Source organism: Rhagoletis zephyria, unplaced genomic scaffold, assembly GCF_001687245.7.
Source record: "Rhagoletis zephyria isolate East Lansing unplaced genomic scaffold, Rhagoletis_zephyria_1.1 Rzeph_scaffold_13541, whole genome shotgun sequence".
Classification (NCBI taxonomy): domain Eukaryota; kingdom Metazoa; phylum Arthropoda; class Insecta; order Diptera; family Tephritidae; genus Rhagoletis; species Rhagoletis zephyria.
This window is the reverse complement of record NW_016170612.1, coordinates 4,417-15,571: the sequence shown is the minus strand read 5'-3', so window position 1 is coordinate 15,571 and position 11,155 is coordinate 4,417. Positions and strand designations below refer to the sequence as shown.

At 37.1% G+C, this 11,155-nt stretch overlaps 1 protein-coding gene and 1 pseudogene across 1 annotated transcript; one reads left to right on the top strand and one right to left on the bottom strand.

The window, feature by feature from the left end:
• The first annotated feature begins 25 nt into the window (after positions 1 to 25).
• LOC108378190 (probable serine/threonine-protein kinase irlA) lies at positions 26 to 2,111 on the top strand. The gene is made up of 2 exons (XM_017634480.1): positions 26 to 224; positions 767 to 2,111. Exons 1-2 carry the CDS (start codon positions 26 to 28, stop codon positions 1,669 to 1,671), a joined length of 1,104 nt encoding a protein of 367 aa, XP_017489969.1. The 3' UTR covers positions 1,672 to 2,111.
• A 7,578-nt stretch (positions 2,112 to 9,689) lies between these two features.
• Positions 9,690 to 10,339, bottom strand: LOC108378192 (male accessory gland serine protease inhibitor-like; annotated as a pseudogene).
• Between the last annotated feature and the right edge of the window lie 816 nt (positions 10,340 to 11,155).

Sequence of the window (11,155 nt, the reverse complement as noted above, 5' to 3'; positions counted from 1 at the left end):
ATCTCATATTTTTTATCTTTCACAAATGCACCCTCAATGCTGTTTTTTTGTTCATTTCAGCAATTGCGGCTTTCGTCCCGTACTCAACGACAGCACTGCCAGCGTGGTCGCTTCTGGTGCGGGCACACAACGCACCACTGCACATCCACCACTCTTTCTGCCACCACATTTGGCCTCGCTCAGCTCACAGTTTACGCATCAACCACTCTTTCCCGGGCTAAAAGGTAAATGCGATTAAATATTGTACATAAGAAGAAGAAGAAGAAGAAGAGCGTAAAAAAGTATTTTTGTTGCATGAAATATTTACTTACTTACCCATACCACAAAGCAGAGTACGTCACTGTTGCTCGCGTTGAGTAAAAGTTGGTAGTCAATAAGTACGAGTACATAAATCTTGTTGGTGAACGACGGTTGTGATCTAACTTATCGATTATTGATGTAAAATAATGTATTTGTAGTTAACCAATTATGGGTAGAGTGGCTGGTGATACCCCATCGCCCTCATTGTGCCAAAGTCTGGATTTCAATCTGTGACGCTGTACATCAACAGCTCGTCAAGCTTAATGACAAGCCGAGACATTCCATACTCGTAACACCATAGGCCGGCTGTCGATTTATTGATGGCTGCGGCAAAGACAGACTAATATATTTTAATAGAATTAAAGTTTGAAATAAGAAAGCCGGCTACATATGTATATGTACATATAAAGATAACTTAAAATTAATTTTATTCACCGCATTCATCCCCGTCCTACTCTCTTTCCAGGTGTCTCTCCATTTCCGGGTCTCTGCTCGTGCTGCTCCCTCAAACCACCACCGCCACCACCCAGCGCCTCTTCGGTGGCCGCCGCCGCTGCAGCCGCCGCAGCTGCTGCTGCCGCCTCATCCGCCTGCTCGTCCTCCTCCTCCGTCTCCGTCAGCGCCGCCAACGTGCCCATAACATCTGCCGCTCCCTCCGCCAGCAGTTCGCCTGATTCGCCACCGAACTCTATCTCTTCGATTGGTGGTAGTCAGTCGGCAACGCATAACAATCACGATGCACGCTCCAGCTCGGTAGCCGAACTGCGTCGCAAGGCGCAAGAACATTCGGCCGCATTGCTGCAATCATTGCATGCCGCTGCTGCAGCTGGGCTCGCCTTTCCTGGGCTGCATTTGCCGCCGCTCTCATTTCATCATCATTCTGCTGCGGCGTTGAGTAATGCCCACGCTGCTGCTGCTGCAGCAGCTGCCGCCAACAATAACAACAATCACCATAATAACAACAACAACAACAATGGCGTGCGTCTGAAAAGTGAATTGGCACAGGATATGACCGCAAGCACCATAAATGGCCTAGCAGCTGCGGCAGCGGCAAGTAATCATCACCACAGCATCGCCAGTTTGACGCTGCTCGATGCGCAGAGCGCTGCATATCATCATCATCATCATCAGCAGCAGCAGCACCAACAGCAACAGCAACAGCAACAACAACAGCAGCAGCAGCAACATCAAATGTCACAAGCTGTGTTGCATCTACATCAACAACAGCAGCAGCAACAACAAAATCAACTATCGCCACCCATAACGCCGACGAACACGCCCACCAACCATCGCCAAGATACGCCGCCAAAGTGCGCGAATGGTGGAGGTGCAGCAACAATTGCTAGTAGCATCATCACGAAGAGCGAATAATTAAGAGACGAGGAGACATGAGCGTGAAGAGAGTGGCTCAAAGATGATGAGCCAAGAATAGAGTAGATAACTTTCGAATAATTTGTAAAATATCTGAGCTGATTTGCGTGCTATGCCAATGCATAAGGTTTGATTTGTTTTAATTAAGGTAATTAGTACAGTAGCCTCCGGCTAATTGGGCATGATAAATTTCACACTCTTCTAAGTTTAACGGGGAACCCAATTTACAGGGTTCCGTCGAAAGGAAGTTAAATTTTTTTAATGAGTTATTGGTTTACAAAGAGGGAAAATCATGCAAGCGCGAGTCAACTAGCAGGTACATACTGTACTAAATACTTATATATACAATAGTAGTGTAAAAAGTAGTTCAGTTTTACATTAGAAATAGAAAGAATGTTAAGGAAGTAGTATTTAAAAATAAGTAAATATTAAGCACCTAACAAAAAAAATAGAATTAATTTCACCGCAAATTATTTAAACGCTCTTTCAATAGTAAAAAATTTAGTAATGACATCCGCATGCGAGAAAACCGATTTTTCAAAGTCATCCCATTCCTGATATGGATGTTGAAGCAAAGACAGAACATGTGTTGAGAGCGTCTCTTTACGAATACGCAAGTCTACCAACCATTCTAGAAATTTTAGCGTGAAGGATGTTATGCTAATAGGCCTGAAGCTTATGGAGCTAGTGTAGTCATCCTTACCAATCTCGGGTTCAGAGCCTCCAAGATTGTGGTATGTAGGCAAGTGAAAGCGACGCTGTGACATTCTTTATCAAAAGCTCGCTCGCTTTCCTGTCGAAGAAGAGCCAAGCGTAATCATCATTTAAATTCCAGGAAAGTGAGTATTTAGAAGAACAGAGACAGCCGAAATTCTAGTATCCGTGAAAGAGTCAGCAGGCCTCTTGAGCGAACCCAGTTTTATGGTTTGGTCCTTCTTCGGAACTTTTACCAGCCTAGCTGTTTAGCACAGTAGCCGCTGTAGTGTTCTTTAAAATAGGCCATTTTCGCAGAGAAAATTGCATGCACCGATAACGCTTCCAGTCCATCTCAAAGTTAGTTTTGAGGGCCCGGTTGAGAAGTTTTCTCGACTCACCGCTCAATTTCTGAAGCTCCTTATTCCAGCAGATAACATACGTACGGCTGAGCCTTATCTAAACTGTCACGGTTTAATTAACCACCGCCTCATAAATGGTCTGAGTGGATCGCATCCGAGGTGGCGCCGTGGTCCCATTTCCAAGCTCCTCCCGAAAACACGGCGCGTTCATTCTTTTGCAAGTCGCCAAGTAGAAACTCGATGTACATGTGGTAAGGACTGGCCACCCTAGCCAAGAGTTAGATAAGATCAATCCCTTCCTATCATCTGGGCGTAAAAAATGTTGGCTTGGTACCCGCAAACAATATAAATACCCAGCAACCTGGACAGAATAATCTCGCACAGCCGGATTCTCTTCGCGAAGCATTAACTGCTGCCCCAGATTTCTTGCTGGGCATTATCACTGGAACAATTGTTGCCCTTGAAGCCCAACCTCGCTGTTTTCTAGTCCTGTCAGAGGATCTGTGCAAATTTGGCCGCAGTGAAGTGAGAAGATACTACATGCAACTAAGGCTCTCGGTCTGACCGAGTTTTCGTCATATAGGATGTTTGTTCCACATAAACCACACGGTTCACAGGGTTTTTGTTTGAGCACTCAGGGCTCCAGATTGCTCCAAATTTAGCTGAGTATCCATCACTGGACGCTACCATGAATCGCCTTCCAAAAAAGAGACTCCGGCGATTCCGTTCTCTAATACTTTCCTTATAGTTTCGGATACTCATCTTCCATTGATCAGCTTTCACCGCATCCAGCCAGCGATTGTGGAGTCACCTCTTCTATGTAAGTGTACCTGATGGCAAACAATGGTCTCATAGTTCATTAGAAGTTCAAGCTCTGTATAATACCGCATATTATATGAAATGATATCTAGTATCGAGCTGTTAAATGGATCACCCTTATGGTGATTTCGTTTCTGCCAAAAAAAAATGTCGCCTTTTGATTGCCCCTTTCACTTTTCGTGTTCGATTCTAAATTAAAGGTAAAAGGTGAGAAAATTGTGTGTTCGTTTCTTAAAATGTCACACTCGTGTAATGCAGAAAAGTCTCATATTCTGCCCTGTGAAGCTTTGTCAGAGAAGATGGTTGCCAATAAAATGAGATTGTTGTTTAAAACAACAACATTACGAAATGCCTGAGCTAGACAAGGACAAGAAGGCAAAAACATGCTTTCTTACAGGGTTGAGTGTATGTAATATCAAACGCATTGAGCAACGAAATCACCATTAGATATAAACTCCAGATCCTGATCGAGAGTCATTTTCAAAGCCATAGGTTAAGATTTAACAAAGTGTAATCACTTGTCCAGTGCTGGATTAAAATCGGCATTTCAGCTCAGGGAATTGAGCGTTGAACTATCTCTTCAGAACTAATGCGGACGTTCTATTATGGGGCATTGAAAAGGCACTTGTGCCTAGCTCGCTGCCACCAGCAATCTTCGCCTCGTCTCACTCAGTAATACGCATGCATTTCTTTTAAGTCCACCCCAAGTATAAAGGCATTACGTGATGGTAAGTCTAAGCAGATTTCACACCCTATTTATTGACAGTCTGCTCCGCCGCACCACAACCGGAAATCGACTTACATAAAAATAACTTTTCTTCGAAAGAAATCTGGAAAGTGGCTCATTTAAGGCAACAAAGCCATCCAAACTAAGTCCTCAGAATTTTCATTCTCCTGCAACCAACCCCTAGTATTATAGAATACAATATTACGCATTCGTGCGGGTTCCTCTGTCCCTCTACATCGTGGTTTTACCCCACCACCATCCAAATAGCTAGGCATGAGTAACTCAGAAAAATGTTTGCCAGTTACCTCAATGGCAATTTAGTGAGTCCACTGATTTCTAAAAAATTTTGTCACATTTGATATTGAATGTTGAGAGTATCAACGCGCCAAAAAGAAAAACTGGTATTCTACATATATTTAAGCCGCGCTGAACATACTCAAAGCCCAGGAAGTAAATAGTTAGTAAAGACATGACTGCTCTTATACCCTGGACGAGACCTTGGCTATCCAAGAGGTCACTCAATGCCGGGTGTCACCCTAAAGCTCTCACGATGCTGGATTATTAACGAATGCGGCATGAAGAGAAGCGTAATCGACTCCTCCTCGCTGGTTGTAGTACAGTTTTTTTTTCAACTTCTCGTTCAAATAGCGCACAAAACTCTTCAATAAACTCCTCTAAATCTTTGTTTGATTTCGTATTTATCATCATTTTTGGACTATACTTCTTTTGGAATTATTTCGACTACGATATTGTTTTTGCTTTGGTTTTTTTTCTATAAAAAGAAATCTTTTTTCTATTAGCAAAACTAATGCAACGAACAAGTCACCCTGTACTGAATTGAAAACAACAACAAAGCAATGCTAAAAACCATTAATCTTAAATTCAAAACACGTTTTCACAATGCTAACAATGGATTGCATATAAATGAATGAATATGTAATTATAAGCATAAAATATGTAATTAATTACAGGCAATAATGTAAATAAGTATTACTGATTTACTGAAATCTAAAAAAAAGCTATACAATAAGAAAGCGGAATCGGCACGAACAAGTGGTATATTGCAAGCTTTTTGTTAAGCTTTACCTGTGTGTAAACAAATCTTGCAACCAATTTTTAACCAGCTTCGCGATGAGCCAGAGACTTGAAACTTCAAAATTAGCTCAGAATCCGGTTAGGCATGCATCTAGAACACCAACCGTTTAGCTATGGAAAAACCAAAAACGTAGATCGATTACACTTTTTGAACTGAGTTCAAGCTTTCTATTTTTTATCTGGGAAACGATTTCACCGATTAGAAAAGTATTGATGGCAAATTAAAGATAAAGTTTTAAAACAAGATTTAAAATAAATGATATTTAAAAAATATTCCGTCAAGGATATATCAAATCTGCATTTTTGGATTTTCCCCCACCTAGTACGGTTGGTATGCTAGATGTGTTTATAATGCAATATGAAAGGTGAATGAATCCGCTAGGTGGCGCAGATGTCGCACTATTTAAAAACCCTCTATTTAAAGTCGGATATGGTTCATATTTGGAATGTACATACATATATTACTTACATCAAATAAATAACACCACAAAAAAATTTGTCCGATAGGTGGCGCAGGAGTCGATGTATTTGGAAAAACTGTATTTGTGGTTCGATTTGAATCCTATTTAAAGTATGTATATTACTTAAGTGTAAAGAAATAAATCAAAAAAAAATTTTGCCTTTAAGTGGTGCGGGGGTCGATTTTTTACCTCTAATAAAAGCTGGTCTAAAAATTATTATTTTTTAATTACTTTTTTGTGTATATAAAAATACAAAAGATTGTATGAATGTAAATAGGCTCATAATTAAAATCAACAGTCAATAAAGTAGTTTTAAGTAAACGCACAATACATCATCAAGCAGAAATAAATAATAAACTTAAAATAGTTTCTACTTATGTATCTATTTAAAAAAAAAAAAATATTTCAACAATGTTAACATAACTGCATTAATTCTACAAGAAGACATTACAAAAACAAAAATGTTCAAGTATGGAGGTAAGGTGCGAGCAGAATAACACCAGCGGACTGAATAGTACTGAGCAATAAAAGAAACATATAAATAAATAATGGGCGCACTCAAGGTGGGTTTTGGAGTTAAAGACCCCCTAAAAAAGTTGTAAACACAAGGTAAAGCCAAAATAAATACATGGCGGCGACATAGTCAAATCATTAAGGGCCGTTTTCTAAATTGGCTTATAAAATTTGTCTGCACAAATTTAAGGCGCAGATAAAAGCCACTTACTTATTTGAGAGTAAAGTATCGAAAATTCTATAAAAATGTCATATTCTGCCTATCATCAACAAAAATTGTAAGGATTATTTCCAATCAGGGGCCGAGCACGCGTTCCGGTTAGTGGTTAGTTCTGCATGTGAATACAAAATGTAATGTCAAGAAATAAACAGGATCAAAAGTATTGAGTACAGTTTGAATGGAAACAAAATGAGAACAACAGGCTCGGAAACGTTTCTGTAAAGAGCAAAATACGAATAAAACTCATGGGAACATTCTCAAGAAGAACATAATGAGAACGAAACTTTCGGTAACGTTTTCAATGAGAACGAAATTCTCCAGGATGATCAAATAAGAACAAAAGTGTGGGGAACGTTCTGCTGGAAAAAAAATCTAGAAAAAAATTTTAGGAAATTAATGTTAAGAATGAGAGGGGTGTCTGCGTATTAGGATGAAAAATCGTTTCAGTGAGAACCACAAATGATAATTCTAAGCCAAAGGAAACTGGATCATATCAGCCTCCAGATCGTTTATCATTGGGGGCACTGTCCACTTATAGAATAATTTTTCATTTTTTGTGCTAGAAAAGATCGTGTCTTAAGTCTTTCGTTGACTTAATTTGCATAATTAACTTTTAACTTTAATTTGAATACTCAAACATTTTAAAGTATTTGAACGCTATAAGAAAATACAGTTCTCGCTTCTATTCGTCGCCCATGCTTCAGAGAAGATTTGTTCCCGTTTTGTTCTTTGCCAAAAAGTTCCTTAGACTTTTGTTCCCATTTTGTTATTTTAGAAATATTGCCGAAAGTATTGTGCGCATTTTGTTCTCCTTGGGAGTATTACACAGGGTTTTTCTTACATAATTCCCGTTGAGAACGTTCTCGCCACTTTTATTCTCACTTTCGATCTTCTTTAAACATTTCCAAAGATTTTGTTCTCATTTCGGTTTGCGTTTATAAGCGTTCTTGGGTACAAAACTACGAGAACGACATTTCTTTTCGATCACACCTTTTGTTATCGGTCCCTGTTTTCAATTGCTGTTTTTTTCATTTATTTAATAGTTTATTGAAGTCCGGAATTTCTGGAGGCATTCTACCATCGAAGTCGATTCATATTTAAAATCCCCTTGAAAGAACTTTTTGGGTGCGTCACTGAAATACATAGATTGAATGGCCCGTACTTACAGTCAAACTAAAGTCGACTCTCAATTTTTTTTACAGCTTTTTAAAACTCAATGGGATATATGTCAAAAAGGCTGCAAATAACTTAAGAGTCGACTTTATTTTATTTATAACTATGGGCTAAATATTCAACTTTAAGATTCCAACCAAGCCAATAATTGGTGCAAGTCAAGCGCTTATCAGCTCACCAATCATTGAAGCTCCAGTGCATTATGAAAAAAATAAGTAATTTAAATACATATGTACATATAAGTACATACATATATACCAAAATAGGTACATATGAAAATAAGTAATTATGTACGCGAATTCTATCACAATTAGAAAATTAAAGAAAGAAATTATAGCCTTCAAATTATGCATTAGAAGTTTCGCTAGAAATAAGGCGCATTATGTGTGTATGTAAGTAATATGTATTATATATTATATTAATAAAGACAAAGCTAAAATAAATTAAAGTGATAAATTTAAATATTGCAAAAGCGGACTTTCATTTTAAGCTGACCAACTTTTTAACCGACTTCCAAAAAAGGAGGAGGTTATCAGTTCGTCGGTATAATTTTTTTTTTATTAACCGACTTCCAAAAAAGGAGGAGGTTAACAGTTCGTCGCAATATTTTTTTTTTTAACATTATTTTATTTTTATTTTTTTTTTATGTATGTACCGCATAACTTTGGATCACGTCAACCGATTTCGATAATTTTTAGAAAAAAAACCGGCTTCAACTCTCTAAAAAAAAAAATATATATATATATATATCTCTCATGATCCACTAATCGAATCTTAACCAGATTAGTAGGAACCACCTCTGAGACTACCTTTCCGATGCAAAAAGAATTATCGAAATCCGTTGACGTGGTCCAAAGTTATGCGGTAACATACATAATAATAAAAAAATAAAAATATTCCGACAAACTTATATCTAACCTCCTCCTTTTTTGGAAGTCGGTTAAAAAGAGGAACGAACATACGCAGCTTGCTCAAAACTTCCAGTAGTAACGAACATATGATAGCTGAAAAGACGAATATGATTTGGGTGTCTAAAATCGTGAGAAATATTTATTTCCAAATCAAACTTCCAAGCCTGAAAGAATTAAACAAGCGGTGGCATTTAAAATTATTAGGCGGAAAATTCAAATATTTAGTTATCAAACTGCTATTTATTTAATATTTTTTATTTCAATTATTTTTTTATAAAAATATAGTATATTCTGTAACAAAACCCAAAAAAAAACATGTATCAATCTTTGTAGAACATTTAAACAAAAAAAAAAACAAAAAACTGTCCTAAAAATTTCGAGCTTTATAATTAGATTTTCTAGATAATTTTAGTATAACAAAATGTAAGTTTAAAGTGACTACAAAATACGGTTGATTTTTGAAGGTGTTGCTCAATTTTTCCAAATAAGAAAGTCATCCTCAACAAAAAAAAAATTGCCAAAAATCAACGGTAAGTCCCAGCTACTTTAAACTTGCACTTTGTACTAGAATTGAATGGTCTAAAAAGTAGCATACTCGAAATATTTCTTAAAAGTTGAATTAGAAGGCTCGAAATTTTACGACAGTTAGTTGATTTTTTTAAACGTTACACAAAGATTTACACTTGGATTTATATAGTTTTTGTTACAGAATATACTATATTTTTATAAACAAATAATTAAAATAAAAAAAAAGATTAAGGCAAATGGTCAAATCTTGTCAATATGTGAGTGGCCTAAAGTTATGATAAGCACTATAATTAATCGTAAATATATTTAAACTACAACTGAACTTAAGTACATTCCTTAGTACACAAGAAACCTGTTTTCTATGATCAGTCGAGAATTGCAGAATACAAGTCGTAAACGTAGTTTGTGACACCGAGAACAAAATGAAGTAAAATGAAGTAAATGCATCTAAAATGTGGAAAAATTCATCGGCTACCTTATATAAAAAGACAAATAGCACTATAGCCAATTTTCTGCTCGTATTTTATGTTTCAACAAATGAAAGAAAATACTTTTATTTCGAATCACAGATAGGTACATTCAATACATACTAACTGGAGTGACACTTCCTCCATCGTATTCCAACAAAGATATTAAAACTATGGAAAATACGTAGTGTATCCCCTTATTCCCTAGCACTTTTGCTCGCATTCTTCCATTGTACCGAAGCGATTTTCGTTTCCTTCACAGCCGTATAAACAAAGAGCAAGCATTCATTTCTGCTGGCATCGTAGGTCCATGAGGGTATATAAGTAGCACACTCGATTAACACATCACCGTTGGCTTTAGGCGGTTCACTGCAAATGTCTGTTCGAAATGAAGAAGGATCGGCTTTAATGAACTGGAAGCAAATTTTACATTTCTTCAAACTTACCATCCTTGAGGGCCGGCGTACAGACAATTAACGCAAAAATAGCCGAAATTGCAATAAAGAATTTCATAACCAAAATGTTATTGCAATCAAATTGATGCTTCTTCAAGCTACTACGGATACTGAATATGCTTCAACAACTGAAATTTCTCGTAGTTGCCAATTTAAAGCTTCAGTCATTGCAAAACCGTATTTACTTGTGTATTTTTATTACTGTTTGTTCACTTAGAGATGTGCTAAGTAATGTTATTTGTTAAGTTAAATATGTACATATGTAGCATTCCTGCATTAGGACGATACACCTTTTTTTTCTGAACTTGGAATTTTTGTAAAGCGAATACTACTTATCCCTATAAATCGGAGACCATTATTTAGAGGTCGCTCAAAGGGCTCAAAGTTTTCCATGTATTTTTATATGGGAAAATTTCGCAGAAATGGTATAGAATTCTTGAAAATCAATATCTTTCGATCGGAAAACACTTGTTCTCTTCAGGCGACTTTCAATAATAATACCCACTTATTTATTTAACCATTTTGTAATACTAACGCTTTTTTATTGGTCTCCTCATCGCATTTTTCGAAGTTTTTGTGGGTTTTTGGCGGAACTATGAATTATAGTTGCGATGAAAACATGGTTAAATAAACAACTGTTATTATTATTGGGAATCTCCTGCCTGATAAACAGCGTTTTCCGATAGAAAAAAAATTATTTTTAAGAATTCTATACCATTTCTACGATTTTTTTTTAATTTTTTCCCCATATAAAATACATGGAAAACTTTGGCCGCTTTGAGCGACCTCTAAATATTTTTTGATTTCAAAATAAAAAAATACGGGAATATTTTTTTCGGTATAGAACAATCCTAGGGGGTGAGAGCATACAAATTCCGACTTTACTTTTTCACATTCATTTTTGGACCACCTTCGCGCGGCTAAGGTTGAAACATTTCGCCTCGAACTTCCTGACTCACCCTGAAGAGCTCCCCGGCATTGAAGTTTGCCGCATTCGTAATCGGCTCGCAGGTTTTCGTCGACTAAGTGGTGATCTCCGTATAGGTTTACGTGGTATCTA